Raw genomic sequence first — 16,876 nt, 5'->3', positions numbered from 1 at the left:
GCTGCATATTTCCTCATTAACACACTTGTAAGTTTATTTATGCAAATCATTATATTAAGATAAAAGCTTGCTATAAACCTAAGGCTGTTTTTCTTTTTAAGTTCCCTTTTCGTTCTTTACATGTGTTTGGAAAAAAACTTGCAAATGACTCATTTCCTTACAAACTAAAGAACACAACCACAAAGCAACCAGTTATTAAAGACTATTAAACAAGTCTGTTTCAATGTGCATCAACCCTACATAGCAAGTGTCTTTTAATGGTGAAAACCAGTTTTAGCATCAGAATGCTCCCTTAACCAGATGTTGGTCTAACTACAGGGAAAAGCTCCTTAGAAAGTTTAGGTAGAACTCTCTAAATTTGTTTGGATCTTTGCATCAGTGCATATTTGCACATATATTGAAACCAGTCTGAAACACCTATATACAGAATAAAATATTCAAGTTAAAAATTCTTCCTCTTCAGATTCTTCTTGTGCACATATATATTCAGTACACATTTACATAAAGCAAAGAGGGAGACCTGATTATCTGTTAAGTGGAGGTACTGAGATTTCTAACATGCTCTGGAATGGAGGACACTAACTGAAGGAAGATGTCCAACTCTGCAGCAGAAATTTTATTGTGTTTATCTATCAGCACAGAACAAAGCAGAGCTTAGACCACATTAGTACGTGTTTCAGTCTGAGCAGAGACCACAACAAATTATGTATAGGTCAGTGCTCGAGGCTGAGTGAATTTGGGGTAGTCAAGGTCAGGCCCAGGGCACGTTTGCTGAGCACACAGGACAGGTCAGTCCCTGGAGCAGCCCCATCCCAGCACGGTGTGATGCAGACCATGGCCCATGGAGAGGAAGGCACCCTCTGCTGCTGCCTCAGATACTCTAGAGACATCATAGACTTCTTTTTCTCTCCATGAATACTGAAAAAACCCTATCTAAGCAAAGCTCATTTTGAGAGAGTCCTAGCTCAGAGGGCTGGGAAAACTGGAAAGAATATATCTGATGCTTTGATGTAAAGACCATTTTATCACTTTGTCAGGCCGTTTTCTCCTTTAGGATGGCTAAAGGAATTATTAAATAAAAATGCTTTCCAAATAACATTTTTGTTTCCATAGCACCTAAGCAGGAAGCATGGCAGATACATATGGCCAGCTAACACAGTTCTCCAGGAGGTACAAGAAACTTCAAAACAAAATTACAGTTTTGAACTGCCTGTCCAGCACAGCTCTGAGCCAGCTCTCAGCCACATCAGTATTGCTACTGAAGCAGCATAACCTGCATGCATGTCAGTTTTAAAACATTCATAATCTAAGTTTCTGAAAATCTTATCAGCTCTTTTGAAGTCAGAGCTCAAGTTCAAACTTCAAAATCAAAGTATCTTTGGAAATTCTGGTTCAGGTAGTTACATAGAAACAAACAGCTAGTGCTGTGGAGCTTCACTCACAGCAGAACAGCCACCAGAAATCCCCTGGCATCAGCAAGAGGTCAATCAAGTCTTTCCCAAGACACTGCTAGAGGTCTCAGGAGTAGCCATTGGTGTGTTCAACTATTAAACAAAACAAAAACAATAATCCAAGCAAAAAAAAAAAAAAAAAAAAAACAACCGACCAATCAAAATTTGTTAAGTTCTCTTGCTCCTTCCTTATGACTTATTCCAAATGCACACCTTCTTTTCTGATATTTTTTCCTGTTGTGAACACTGACCCTTTTAACAATACAGAGAAACTGGTAATAGTAGGCTGGCTTCAGCTCTGTGACTGCCTATTTCTCTCAGTGCATACAGAAGTTGCAAAATTCTATTTGGATTAGGAAGGGTCAAAGTGATTTTTAAATCCTATGTAAATATTTCTATACAAAGCAGTGTGGTTTCTCAACAACTACAAGAGAAAAGGCTTATGGGTTTGTGGAACTGCTCAGCTGTGCTCAAGAGGACCTTCAGGAAATTCAGCAAGTCAAACAGAGGAAGTGTCCCTCCAAAGCCTAAATGGGTGCAGTGACAGGTCTGCATTCTCTGCACTGTGTGTTAAAACATCACCTAAGAATACAGCAATGTGGAAAATAATTGTCTTCACTGTGGCCTCGTATAAATTCATAAGAGACCTTCTGCTTTCACATGAAGTAAAACCCAGGCCTCATTCAAATGGCAAGAGCACCAGACCATGTAAACCATCTCAAAATTGCAATCAGTCTCTCGTCCCTGTCATGCAGTACAGATCAATTCAAGAAGGCAGTCAGGCCTGTAGCTCAGTACACCACCTGAAACACCAAAGGAAAACCAGGGAATTTTCTTGATCCCTATCACCTGAAAAGAACATGGGGACCATCAGTCAGATCTGCCAAGAGCCCTTCTGCCAGAAAAAAATTGAACTGTTGAGTAAGTGTAAGACAGCAAATGGTTTCCAGGCTCCCTGTGGAGCTGAGCACACACTGGCTCTTCTGGATATACTCAAGGACCAAACACAATCCTCCTTGTCACACACCAGCCCCCTCACCTGATCAGACACATGCTTATCATGAGTTCTGCTAGAGCAGCATCTGCCTCTGGGCCCATTACAGTCACAGGTTTCAAGGGAAAAAGCAACAGCAGACAATAGAGAGCTCAAATGTGTTATCCAGTAAACTTCATTCCCCTGAGTAAGTTCCTCGGGAAAGATGCCAATGGAGAAAAGGCTGAAGAAAAGACTCACCCAAACAATTATTCAGGTGACTGCTAAGCCCAATAGATTGCTCATGCTAAGTGCAGCAGCTTTGTCAGTCAGAAGCAGCTCTTGAGGGCCCCTGAGGATCCTGGTTATGAGAGCTGAGAGGTGCTCGTTCCAGCTCAGGAAGCCTTTGAGACAATACTCTGGATCTGACTAAAACATTATGTTCCTGATATCCATTCACCCCATATCAGGAGCCACAGATGACCAATAGTAGGACTAGAGAAGTAGTGTACATCCCCAGGCTAAAGAGAGTCTTTTCATCTAATAGCTATTCAGATTCTTTTTCCTCCTTGCAATTCAAATCTCATTCGTCAGCTTTCTAATCAAGAAAAAGAAGAAAACTAAAACAAGGAATGGACTGTAAGATGTGCTGCTCCTCACTGCAGCCACTGATGTACTGTAGGATGCCCATCACCTATACAAGACACTCAATTCCAGCTAGGCACTGGCTTTGCTATCCACCCCATTAGTCTTAGGTGGGAGAACTGCAACAGAATTTTGCAACTGGACATTCTCTGCTGGCCAATCTAGAAATTCAAGTAAGTTATTTATACAGCTGGAAAAGACAAATTTATTCATCCAAATACCATTATTTCCTCAAAGACAGCTGAGGCATTATTGTGTTTTCTCAGAATGGTGTCAGTGATTTCATCCCTGTCAGACTGAGGGGTCCAATGACCTCCTCAGGAGAGTGTAAAGCAGAAGAGTCCTACCCAGGGAAGGGACTCCCACAGTTGTTCTACCTAAAAGGATTCAAACAAAGGGGACAGTTTACAGAAGTGACAGGCAGAGACACATCCAAGTATTCCAACAGTGATCTACTGCTCTGAGCATATTATTTTCTGGAACTTCATGTTGTAATGTCACTCCAGGCTATAAAAAAACTTCCGGAGCAGCTCTAGGTTAGCAGGAAACAGAACTGAAGATGAGGCAGTGAATTATGAACCGAGGCAGCTGGACTAACAGCCACAGAAACAAGTGTTCTGTGCCCTGGCTCACTCTAAGCACCACAATCTGAGCTGTTTTGGGAAGCCCTGAGCCCATCCAGGGGTTGCCATGCTGGGTCATAGCACTGATTTGCTGCAGTTCAGGGTGCGTTTGTATGGGACACCTCCCTAGTGACAAAAGACCAATTACATTCACTTTTTAGCAGCTCAAATACACTTGGAGCCCGATGCTCCAGGGAACAAGGTATTTTCCTTCAGAACAGATTACTCCAGGAAGCTGCTGGCTCATTTCAAAAGAACACACAGATGTGACTGTAGGCAACTGAGGGATTTCTTGTGTTTTGGTGGCTTTTTTGTGTGTTGAGTTTCTTAAAACTGTCCTAACAGCCTGCTCCAGCCTCACCCATCTTGTGGGTTCCAAATGGGCACTCCTTCCTCAGCTCTGCAGCAAAGGGAGTGTGTAATTATTGATAACAGAATAGCTGGTAAATACCCCATCAGAGAAGTAGCTGTGTTTCAGTGTGGAGTCCAGAATATTCTGAAGTTCTTCATAAGTAAACACACAGTGAGCCAAGGCTGCACAGTGCACTTCTCCTCAAGGAGAGGAGCTGGAGTCCAAGCACACAAGTTACTCACTATTGAGTAACTCCTCCTGCAAGGGCTGCCTGCTTAGATTTCAGATAATACCGGGTGATCCACAGCAGCCTGCCATAGTTGCTACTGTAATGTTGTCACAGACCAATCTGCAAGTAATTTGGGGATTTTGGATACTTCAGAACTTGTGCAGAAGTTCCTGAAGAAGATGGGTAGTTTCGAGGGTTTTTAAACATGTATTCTTTTTAAAAGAAAAAAGGTTATGGACCTACTCTTTGGGGAAAAAATCCTTATTTTCCACAAGATAAAACAAATAATTTTTTTTTTTTAAACCCACCCCACCCAGTAGTAGCAGAGATTGGTGAAATGACTGCAAATAGCAAAATAACAGAAGATAACATCTATGCATAAGGCCTTTAATAAACAGGCACAATTCCATAGTATAAACCAACACACTGAACTTTATCAATTCACTCTTCCTACAGGGCACTCCTTGTGGATTCTCACACACATACTCCTGAGTATCCGTGCAGCCATGAGCAACTAACTTGACTCCAGCTGCCACATTTGGGCAGAGCTTTCTCTAAAGCAGACTCCAATTACATTTGCAATAATCTGATTACTACATGAGCCATAACCTGGTTAAGAAAGGGTCTGAGAGATACCATTTTGGCACTCAGGAAGAAGACAAAAGGGAGAGGGAACTGTGCTTTGTTGTTTTAGTAACAGATTTGCAAACTGCAGCCAGATTTTGTGACAGAAATACATCACTTTGTCCTACACAGGATACTTACTGTTTAAAACACAAAGAGTACAAATTTCAAAAAAATGTCGAGAAGTTATGGATTTGTAAAACTGTCTCAGCAGTGAGACAGACCAACATTCAAGGATTTACTCACAGCTTATGGTTACTTTCACATCACTTGTAATTTAAAGATACGATCAGGAAAGCAATCCACTTTGTCATCAGTGAGCTGGCCAAAACCTGCTTTGTAACCCAAGACACTCAAATTGGTGTTTTGGAAATACTTCATTCACATGCAGCTCACCCAAACTAATGCATGCCAGCATTTCTCTAGTCTTACAGCCTACCCCTCCATCCATGTGCCATTCAACCTGGACTGGAACACCATTCCTTTTCCAACACGTGCCAGCAAAAGATTACTAAAGCCAGTGATATTTCACCAGGGGAAGAACAGGATCTGGCCCTTATTATTCTTTCCATGCTTATCTGACTGAGCAGAACAAATCAAAGAGGAGACGGCAAGAAAAACCCCGAACTGCTGGTCTTGGTTTCTCTGGGGAAAAGCAGGCTCCAGATAAGCTGTGCCTCCAATCAACACTCTGATTTTCATGAGCAGCAATATGCTGCCTTGTGGTAATTGAAATGGAGCAATTCTCAAACAGCTTGCCAAGTCTCACCTCATTAACCTTTATGGACTGACCTCCAAAATTCCTTGAAGCTGAAGTACAGGTCCCCTCTGCATGATAACTGTTTACCCCAAGAGGCTGGGGAGCAAGGGAGGGCATGAGACAGCAAACTCCTAAGAATGCTGGAACTGGAAGAAGTGTCTCCAGTCTATTACTAGGACACAAACCTTCACAGGCTTAGGCCTCCTTTGTTGGCCCTTCTTTCACATAGCCTGCAAAGCCAAATTGGGATTACAAATCACACCCCCACCCACAACACTTCTTTTAAGACTCAGTATATAGCTCTAGTGTGGTGCCCAGTAGTCAAAAATAAGCATTTCCTAACCCACACTTTAAGGTTTAGCAAATTTTCTAATTAAACCTTATTTTTCTTTCATCCCAAATGTGTTACTCAGAATGCCTCCTTGCCATTCCAGTCAACTCGTTTTATTACTTTTGCTCAGGTCTCAGTGAAACTTTCTGGCAGCAGTGAAAAGCAAGCTGTCAGTGAAGGAGTGACTGAACACAGTACTTCAGCATTTTATCCAAATATCCAAACCAGAGATATTAGACAAATGGAAGCACTTAGGAAAAATTGTAGGGCAATTAGTTCCACAAATTAGCAAGCTCTCAGCTTTCTTTTTCTCAGCATTAGCTTGAGATAGTGTAACTATAAGATTTAAGAGTATAATGTTCCAGTTCTGCACCCTGGAAGTCTGTACATGTATATTTACACCAAACAATAAAAATCTTCAGGGTTAAAACCACACCCATTAACTGCTTTGCTGGAGATGAGAAAACACAGGAGACCAAAGCACTTCATTCACCAATAGAATTCACTGCTTTCCAGTCCATCAGCTACACACACAAGTCAATCACTTCAAGAATCACTGCAAAGCTTTAGGGTGCCAGCCCCTGGCTCTGTGAAGTCACCAAGCTAGAATGACCTGGCCCAGCTGTTCTGTGTGCAGCACAGCATTGCAGTGTGTGCCCAGCACAGCATGGATGCTGCATGGATATCCCATGGCTCTGGGGCTGCTTGGTGCCAGCTGACTTCCTACACCACCCCCAAACTTTAATTTTGCACTGCTAATACATTTCACCTACCCAGCCACAGGCCACTGGCTGCCTCCAACAGGCCCAAGCCCCTCTTGCAGCAGTGGCAGCTCACGAAGGGAGCTCATCTGCACTGCCAGAGACCCCTTTGAAAGTGTTGGTAAGGGTGCAGGGAGGACAAGCAGCTTTCTGACCCACTACTTGCACAATTCACAGCTCTCTGTGTGCTTACTCCACAGGAAAGGCAGTCCCACTCTGACCTCTCTGTCATGGACCGTGAAAATTAGCTTCACACAGGCAGATGAGGGGACACCAGCAGTCTCCAGGGTCCCCTTTACCAGACAACTACTATGTGGATTGGTTTACACTCCCATTTCAAAGCCAGGTGCTTTGTGACTGCAGAAATACCTGATCTAGGCTGAGCCTAAGAAAAGAAAAAAAAAAATCTATCGACATGCTATTGCTTCTGGTAGGCCTGAGGCAAACTCTAGCAACTCTCTGAGGAAGAAGGAACAAAACAAACACTTCAGAGTCCACTATAGTCACTGGAGACATAAAGCAGCTCCATAAACTCCATTAAATTCTGCTGGAGGGAAAGAGAAATCTGGAAGAGAAAGAGAGGGAGCTCTTCACTCCCCCAGACTAAGAAGAGGGGAGTGGTAGTGCAAGCATCCTGATAATCTCCAAAATCTCAAAAGCTGCTAAATCGCTGAAAAGCAAGGCAGGGTGGGGGGTTGCATCTCGGCACCAGTGCTCCTAGGAAATCACTGATCACAGAAAGAATTAAAACGTGTTTAAGAAGTAATAGCAAAATGAACTAAACAAGTGTCAGGAAAATAAACACATTATTGATCCAATGTAAGTCACAGATAGAACCTGTGGCCAGCAGGTCCTAAAAATTAACAAGCAATCTGGACATTATGAAAGTTCCTACATTTCAGCTCCTCAGATGGAAGAATCTTTACACAGTGGACCAAAGTCTGCCTCAGCTGTTCAAAGGGAAATTGTGCTTCTGAACAACAGCAACAGGACTGGCATGCTGCCTCAGGAGTCTGCAAAACCCCACAAAGAGCTTTCCAAACTATATCTCAAAACTAAAATTCACAAAATACAATTCTGGGTGGAAGAAGTGCAGAGTTAAGAAACTTGTCTAAGATCTCAGAAGATGCAGATAACTCAAACACTTGCAGAAACTGGTACAGAACAAGGTCCTTCCATGAGGATACACTACATGCTTTCTTGGGGTTCTACAAATAAGTACTAAAATGAGTAGTGTCAAGCTTGCCTTAAAAGCAGGAGATTCAGATACTTGCCTATGTGGTCAGGCATTTAAGGAATACAAAAACTGAAGAACCCACAGCTCAAGGTAAGCAGGAGTTTTTAAATGGCCTTCTACTGCCATAATAGGAATTGTGAGGCTTGCAGTTCACATGCATAAATTCCACTGCTCTTTTCCCTCTCTACATTAAACTCACTAACACAGAGAACGTTCCATGCTCTCCAGAAAGAGACATTCAGAAGTCCCACATTTAGTAGAGGCTAAAATAAGTAAAACTTCCCTCCAATGGAATTAAATGACACATATACCCAAACTGACCTCACATTGAGCACTGTGGTGCTTGGTGGCTGTCTAGAGAAAGAGCCTGGCACGACTCTCAGCACCACCAAGTCTTCTCACATGAACAGAAGCTGCTCCTGGGGCACCCTGGGGGAAGCAGCTGTGCAGGTAAATATTCTTTATCTGGACTCCAGATAGTTTCCATGTTATTATGCAGACAGATAAAACCATTTCACAGAGAGTGAGAACATTGATTTTATGCAGCAAGCTCCAAAGCCAAGCAACAGCTCCAGTGTGCTCCTCATTAACAAACTGCTCCTAGTCAAAAACTGTCCCAGCTGAGGCCACTGCAAGATCTCATCATTCCACAACAGTGCTGTGCAACTTTCCCCTTGACCGTAAGCAGAAATGCACAATGAGTGGCTTTTCTCATGTCTATTTCTGCATTTAATGTTTAACACAAGGCAGAATGTTAAAAATCTCGTTCTTTCTTCACAATCATAGCAAAGATATTGAAGCTTAATGCAAAGATAAGATGTGAAATTTTTTTCTATTCCCACTACAGGAAATTAGTGATACATAATTAATCCTAATATCAATATCTTTGCCCAGGCTCCATTAAGTACATTCAATAGAAAGTACAGCTATTACCAAATCTCAACCCTGAAGCGCTCATGCTGCTCCTTGGAAAAAACTGAAAGCAGACCAAGGTGTGGTAGGCTTTAAGGTTTTTGATAATCCACCTCCAAAAACCCAGATTAAAATTTTGGCTCAAACCCCATCCACTTGAGAGTTACATCCTTTTTTTGTAATACAAAATCAGGAAAACATCACTTAACTGTGAACTCATGAAATGATTTGGACAGAACAGCACGTGTCTGCTGGCCAAGCTCAAGGTGCACTGGGCCAGATCCAGATGGAAATTTCACATTGCACCTGTCCACAGCACACTCAGCACTGCTATGGGAAAAGTGATCAAAGGCAAAGCCAGAAAACACACAACAATCTGAATACACAGGGAAGTCAAGTACTGTTGAATAAACCCCACTTGATGCTAATTAACATTAAGGCTGGCCAGAACCAACTGTGATTCAAACTTGCATTCTGTTCAAGAAAAACTTTAGAGAAGCCTGGCAAAACCAGTGACTGAACCACAGGTGCTGGAAAATCTGTCTGGCTTTGGTATCACATGGTCATGGAGAACAGCCCATATCAGAGCAGGGTAGCTGGGAATGGGAGCCAGCCAGATAATCACACAGTGGTCTCTCAGGCCTTTTGTTTGTTTTATGAAAAGGAGGTTCTGCCAACTGGTTTCAGATCAAAATTGATCCCAATCGGGAAGGAAAGAAAATTCCTATTAAATGATGCTCAGTAGGAATTCAGCAAACACAGTCCTCCTGAAGGAATAAGCCTTTTTGGTTAAGTAAAAAGTTGCCACCAGCTAATGTGCAAGACAGTACTGATTGGCCATCTGGTGAAAGTTCCTGCTAAGCTTGCCATGTCACCCCCTGAGCTGAGGAAAGCAGAAGGTGGATCAGTTACATTCTGTCCTTGCCTGCAATGTGTGGTCATCCTTAGGAACATGACACAAAGCTTTCCAGCACATCGAGGAAGTGTTAAGTGTTCTGACTTTGCAGCTGGTTTTCTTTAATCACTGCATCCCAGCTAGATTATTTAAAATAAAAATTATCTATTGCCTTTTTGAAAGCTGAATTTATCCTCAAGCTTTATCAATCTTTGTTATTTTTACCCCTTTGTTTCCTTCTGCAAAAACTGAAATTGCCAGGAGGCTTCCCAGTCATCTAGAGAGCATCAGTAAACAAGAGTAGAGACAGATGGCTGAGCTCAGTTCAAACGAGCACAAAACTCAGCCTCTCCCCTAAAACCCAGGAAGAATGCAGCAGTCCCAGAGAGAAAACAGGGATGTACATCCAATCTGATAAGGGAGAAGTCACTGTGAGGAGGTGCAGAGCTTCCATGTACACTGAACACCCACTACCACTGTCCAACTTTCCAATAATACAATGGGGAAGGGGATGGCACCAGGGCACAGAAGAGCTCTCCCTCCATTGCTGGTCCCAAAAGTATTGCTGACAAAAATAATCAGCAGGGAAAGCAAAGCCAGGCATCTCCTTCGAGCAAAATTACTCTTCTGAGAATAGAGCAAACTCTAACAACCTGAGAAAGTGACATGTCTGACAGGCCTCTGAATTCACCCACTACTACAGGAATTTGGTCCCATTGACAAATAACACATTAATCCGTTATTAAAATGAGAGATTGAAAGAGACAAAGAAAACCTGCGAGTGAACTCACAGATTTGTAATTTAAGAAATCGTTCAAAACAAACATTCCTATTTTCTTCATTCCTGGATTTGATTTTCATTTATTGCATAGGAGACTACTGCTGCTAGCACAAGATACTATTTACATTATATGCCTTGCCAAATAGGTTCAGACATTCATATACATTGAAAAAACTCATCTGAATTAATATAATTCCTCATATGCCTCTTCCACCTATAAACTCACTGTGATTCCAGACACACCTGTGTGCCTGAATGACTTACATAAGAACGGATTCAAACATTGCCCATTCTTCCCCAAATGAAAAGTTTTTTTCTGCTGAAATTTAGTTAACATTTTTCCCTCAGGGCTTCCTGATATTCCAAGTTCTTCCTTCACTCAGCGATAGTAGAAAGCTCCAAGAACTGAGCTGCATAATCATCACTTCCAATCAGCTCTAATTGAAGGCTGACACGAGACAGAACGAGAAACTAGCACTGTAATTAATACAGACAGGAAAAAACAAGACTGTGGGAGCAGCATCATTATCGGTAAAGCTCTGGCAAAACCCTCAGGTTGTGGCTTGTTGGCACACTACCACCTCTGAGGTAGAGTTTGACTACTCCATAGTGCACAAATGTGAGAGAGGAAATAAACTGGTGGTGAATTCACCACAGATGGTGAATACCTGGTGAAGTTCCGGCCCCTTTTAACCTCAGTGTTCAGACTGAAACTTTAAGAAATTATTAACATGGGACTCCATTGATCCTCTCAAGAGAAGCCTGAATCAACCCTTCTGGGAATCCAGATTGAATTCTTAAAATGCAGTCTGACATATACTTCTGTAGGATCTTCCTAAAACAGTAAAACTACAAATTAAACGCAGAATTCTCACATGAAAGAGTTGCCCCCTCACACTGATTCACACCCAGGGTCTCCAATTCATTTCCATGATGCCATTCCCTGCTCCATACATTCAGAAGACGAAACAAAAAGCTGGTACACACCTGTATCCCCGTGGAAAATGCTGTCCTGGTGACACCTCCCAGAGGGCAAATCTCCATCACTTGGCCAGATCTGTCCTGTTTTTCGTACACCCACAATAGTGGCCTCAGACACGATGACCTGCTGCTGCCGGTGCCGTTTTTGGGACTGGGGGGTTGGCGGGCTGCTGCTGTCAAAGGACTGCTGAGAGTTCTGGGAGGGGGAACGGCTCTTATCCCGATACATGCGGTAAGTGGTGGGGCTGGGGGAGACATGGCTGGACTGGCCTGAGGAGAAGTCTTCCTCGCTGGAGGTGAGGTTCTCATTAGAGCTACAATCGGGAGTATATCCTCCTCCGATATCTTCAAAACTCCTGGGGGAATAAGATCTCCTGGGCCACGTGAGATGTTTTTCCTGGTCAGGTGGACCCTGATTTCGCAGAATGGATCCTTTTCCTTCTTCCCCCATCATCCCACCGACGTAGATACTCTGATACGGCTGAAAGTCCATGGGCTGCCAAGGTGAGCGGTTGCTGCCATTGGCATTAATCAGGTTATCTTTAAGAAACTTGGGGTTCAGTTCAGCATCCTCATATTCCCCATCATAGCCAAAGCTGCTCTCTGAGGACCTCCCCCTGTATGCAGGCCTCTGGAACTCGCTGAAGCTGGGTACCATGTTAGAAGGGAGTGAGTGCAAAGACTTTTTGCGTTCCATTTGCATGGCTTGGCTACCAAGGGAGCTTATTTTATCAGAAACATCTTTATCGTTGACCTTTACTAGACCCTTCTCATGATGATACTCCATGTTCACGTAAAAGGGCTTTTCAACAACATCCTTATTATCTCCAGAAGAATGCGAATTAACCTTTTTCATTCTCTCAAAATTGGACCTTAAAGCTGCCACACTGGTGCTGTTCCCTCTCTCCTTAGGTTCATATGATCCCTCCTTCTCAGCAGATCCCACCAGCCTGCGAGTGGAAGCCGATCTGTGTTTTGAAGGAGAGCCATCTGTATCACAGCGATTCTCCATGTCTTCTACAACTCTCTTCAGTTTCTCTTCACCATAGTACTTACACCTGTCCTGCTCTCCTTCTCCATGGTGGGGGCTGTCCAAAGGTGACAGGTCGGACCCATCGCTCTGGGTAGACAGCTTGCGCATAGAGGGGATCCTGGGTTTGAACTTTTCCTCCCCATGATGTGACTTGCTTTTTTCATATTCGTCTTGGTCAGCAGACTGGTGATGATGTAGGTCCTGGATCTGCTGCTCTGCACCCCCTTCAGGCAACTGAGAAACACGTTTAAAACCCCATCTCTGTCTATCGTAGCTTTTTTTCTCCTTTGCCAGAAGAGTCTGCAGGTAAATCATGCGGAACCTTTCCTTGTTAACCTCCATCTCCAGTCTCCGGATAGACGCTTTGCACATCTCCAGTTCCTGTTCAATGTCTCCCACAGATTTCAGCTCCATTTTAGGAGGCTCAGAGTCTGCAAATTGTGCTTTCCAAGCCTCTACAAACCCCACAGGGTCCACCATTTTGCATACGGGAGTAAGTGGAGAATACAAGAAGGAGGCTGGAGAGAAAGAGGTGGAAAGAAAAAACCAACCGGATCTCACATGTAGAAGCAGAAACAGCTCGGGCAGGGTCAACTCAGCGCGTCTCTTTCGCGGTCCATGCAGGGCACTGGGAGGCAGGCAGCAATCCTCTCTCCTCCCCGTCTCCTTCTGCTCCTGCCGGCCCCAGCCCCGCGTACGCCCGCTACTCTCTCCCCGGCATGACGGATCGTTCGCTTGCGAACAACAATGCTCCCACCCCGGCGATCCCCCGGCACTTCAAAGCTCGTGGACAAAGGAGCGGGCTCGGGGCGGGGGAGGGAAGGTAAATATCGCCCCCCACCCACCTCCTGTCGCCGCCGTCCTGGGCACGGTCCTCAGCGCGGCCACGCTCCGGAGCCCTCCGCTCCGCGCTCCCTCGCCGGCCCCCGTGTTGTGCTTTCTCTTTCTCTCTCCTCCTCTCCCCCTGCCCCTTTCCCTGTCTCCTCCTCCCGGCTATTGTGCTGCGCTCGGGGCGCACACGGTCCCCGCGCGGGGCGGCGATGCGGCGGCGCGTCCCGGCCGAGCTCCGCCGCTACCCGGCGGTGCCCGAGCGCGGCGCGGCCCCGCCGGAGCCCCCCCGGCGGCGCGGCCCCCGCTGCCCGCCGCGGCCCATCGCCGCCCGGCTCCGGCGGCGCTGCGGAAGGGGAGGGGAGGGAAGGACCCGGCGCAGGCACTGACACGGCGCTGGGGCCTCTTAAAGGGGCAGCCGGGCCGGGGGACCCGCGGGGGTTGGGGGGGGCCCAGCGCCTTCCTCTCGGCTGCCTGGGAGACAAAGGCAAAGTCGGGAGCGGTCCCGCCCGCTCGCCCTTGCAGCCACAGGCCTGGGCATCATCACACCGTGCGGACATGAGCAGAGCTAAGCCGGGCTAAGAGCGTGCCATGCACACAGCCCTGTGTGCATAGGGAGGTATCCCTTGCCGTCCATACAGCCATGCCCTCATATATTATGTATAAACCAGCACGTCTCCCTGCTCTCTCTTGTGTTCACAGCAAGGCTCTCCCCCCAGGCACTGATGCAGCTCACCTTCAAAGGTCACGTTTTCCCCCACTCATCTAAGTGCTGGTTAGTAGCAGGCTTGTCATTCCCTCAATCCTACCTTCCTTGCCAATAAATGACAGGCTGGATTTCTGAGATGGGCAACTGGTACTCCAAAATAACTGATACTGACAATAAAGGCTGCTTTATTTGAGCGTTAGTCTCACTTTTGTCCTGTATATTATTTAGCCCCAGTAACTCAGTCCCACACTTCACCTCTGGGTGAAGGCTGGCAAATGATTGAAACAGAATTCTGGCTGCTGGGTATTGTTTTCCTTCTAAAATCACACCATCACACTTCCTTCTTAACCTTGCTCAAGGCATGTATCCTTGTCATGTATTAATTTAATCTCTGAAAAAAGCGTAAAAACTACAAGAAGTCCCATCTTGCCTGTTTGGAGGACAGGAAAAAGTGATATGTACCCCTCATATCCCTCATAAAACTGCTCCTTTCATGTTTGTGCTGAAGCATATATTTTCTGGTACATTTTCTAGAAAAGAGAGTGGGATATAACCCTGATAAGAACTAATAAAACCCCATAGGAATGAAAAGCACAACTCCACAGGAGTAGCTTTCTTACCTTTGAGTTATGTACTGTTTCAAAACCCATTAAACAGCTTTCCTCTCCATGCTTTTTTAGATGCTAATCAAAATATTCTGTGGTATTTTCAGCTATATCATAAATGGCTTGCATGTATTCACTTTTGCATAGTTCATCCCTCTTCGTTTTCGTTTCCTGGCTTTAAATGATTTTCCCTGCACTTGTTTCCTCAGCTTTTAACACATAACAGGCATTGGCTGACCTACATGGAAAACAGATTATAACCTAAATCATAATAAAATCGATATGTTTAATAAATAACTCTATAAATCTCAAGATGTCCCAGTCTGTCACAAAAATTTTTAAAATTGCCTTTTCTCCATTTACTATTTGTTTGCTTAGTGACAGTTTGACCAACAAAATTCTAACATGCAATGTGTTTCTAGGAATAATAAAATTGTACTGGCATGGTTATAAACAATGGCAGATATTTGAGATCACTGGGATATGTTCTGAATTCACACAGAACTTTCACTGAAGGCTCACCATTTTTATTTATTTCTAGAGAGGTTTCTATTTGAGTCCCCTTTTCTGTGTCCTTTCTGGAGGCAGTAAGAATTGGATGAGTCACATGAGGGATTTCTTTGTGCACACTTACCTTTTAGTAAATAACATTGTTAAACAACTACACCCTCTTTATCTACTGAGGTAGCACAACTCCAGAAATTCCACTGGGAATTGAAGCGTTCTCTGAATTTTTGCTGTTACCTTATGCATTGAACAGAGCAGTGTTTTAATTAGATACAAAATTTCTTTAAGACTACGGTTGCAGACACATACCTGTGATTTGAGACTGAGAATCCTGCGCTGGGGGTTAAACCCGGGCCGGCACATCCCCTCTGCTGGCCGGCCACAGATGGCAAAGCGCTTCCGAGCGGCACGGCTCCGATCCTGCAGTGACCGCCGGGCTCCCTCTTGTGGGAGCAGGAGCCGCTCGGCTCTGGGTAAAGCTCTCGAGAAATGGTCTTCAGCATCATCCCACGCGGAAAAACTGCGGCTTTTCTGAGGACAAAACAAAACAAAAACACCCAAACAAACAAAAAAACCCACAAAAAAACTAAACCAAAAAGAAAAAGCCAACAAAAAAAACCCGTAGGACATAAGCTGAGCTTTTAAACTAAGAAATAAAACATGGTTTCTGATTAATATGTGGCTAAAACTAAAAAAATCGTATTTTTCTTAACACAAAGCAGCACTCTTGGTAGAGTTTGACAAAGCTGGTAGGTCTTGGGAGGTCCCATCCAGGCTAAATCATTCCATGAACCCAGAGGAAAAAATTCAGACGATGGCAATTTCGCACTGAGAGAACAACTTCCAGGACAAAAATACAGGAAAGTGATCAACCCTCTCCACCACCAAATACAGATTCTCCTACAACTTGCCAAACATTTCATTTTCATTAGCATGTTCAGAGATGTGATACAGAGTGTTCAGAGCATTCACTCACCAGTGGGTTATATTAAAACCTCTAACTATTGATGGGATGCTGAAAACACACAGAGGGGGACAGATTTATTCATGAAGAAACGACTCAAGTTCCACCACAATGTAAACCTGAGCTGGGAACCAACAGGATTCAGAAAGTTCTGAATCCCATGACCTATGTAAATTTAAACAATCATACCTTAATGTCAAATAACTGAAAAGGTGAAATAACACTGTTAAAAATTAAAAGAACAGGCTTTTATAGTAAGAAATTAACTTTGTCAGGTGTTTCTTAAACAGTTTTTCATCCTTTACCAGTGGGTTTGCTCAGCACAGATGCATCCACAATCCATGAACACGTCAGCTTTTACTTAAAGACAAGAAACAGCACAGCTTTAATACTTCTTTTGGGAACTGGATTGTTACAAAAAACCCTTTGCTTCAGACTGACACCAAAGTTTTCTTCAATTTCTCACCTGCAAATTCCACAAGGAAGCTGAAACTACGACTTGACTGCTGCCATGATCACTGGGGGTGGTTTCAACTGGTACAGAATTTGGGGTTTAGCCTGCCTATAGTTGGAGTTGATAAAGTTTTTTCAACACTTTTCCAAAATAATAAGGCTCCTTCAAAGTCAATTAAGTTGCTGTTAGAATGGATTTACAGAGATAAAACATTGGCCAGG

General features: G+C 44.1%; 1 protein-coding gene across 1 annotated transcript in view; it reads right to left on the bottom strand.

Moving 5' to 3' along the window:
- The window catches only part of BCR (BCR activator of RhoGEF and GTPase), a 98,619-nt gene extending 85,083 nt beyond the window's left edge, over positions 1–13,536 (bottom strand). The window contains exons 1-2 of the mRNA XM_014894700.2: positions 13,434–13,536; positions 11,562–13,106 (exon numbers count right to left, since the gene is read on the bottom strand). Of these exons, the coding sequence (XP_014750186.2) occupies positions 11,562–13,068 (1,507 nt within the window). The 5' untranslated portion in view covers positions 13,069–13,106; positions 13,434–13,536. The remainder of the gene's footprint in view (positions 1–11,561; positions 13,107–13,433) is intronic.
- Positions 13,537–16,876: the final 3,340 nt, after the last annotated feature.

This window comes from Sturnus vulgaris, chromosome 19, assembly GCF_052056855.1.
Source record: "Sturnus vulgaris isolate bStuVul1 chromosome 19, bStuVul1.hap1, whole genome shotgun sequence".
NCBI classification, from domain to species: domain Eukaryota; kingdom Metazoa; phylum Chordata; class Aves; order Passeriformes; family Sturnidae; genus Sturnus; species Sturnus vulgaris.
This window is presented reverse-complemented; position numbering and strand designations above follow the sequence as displayed.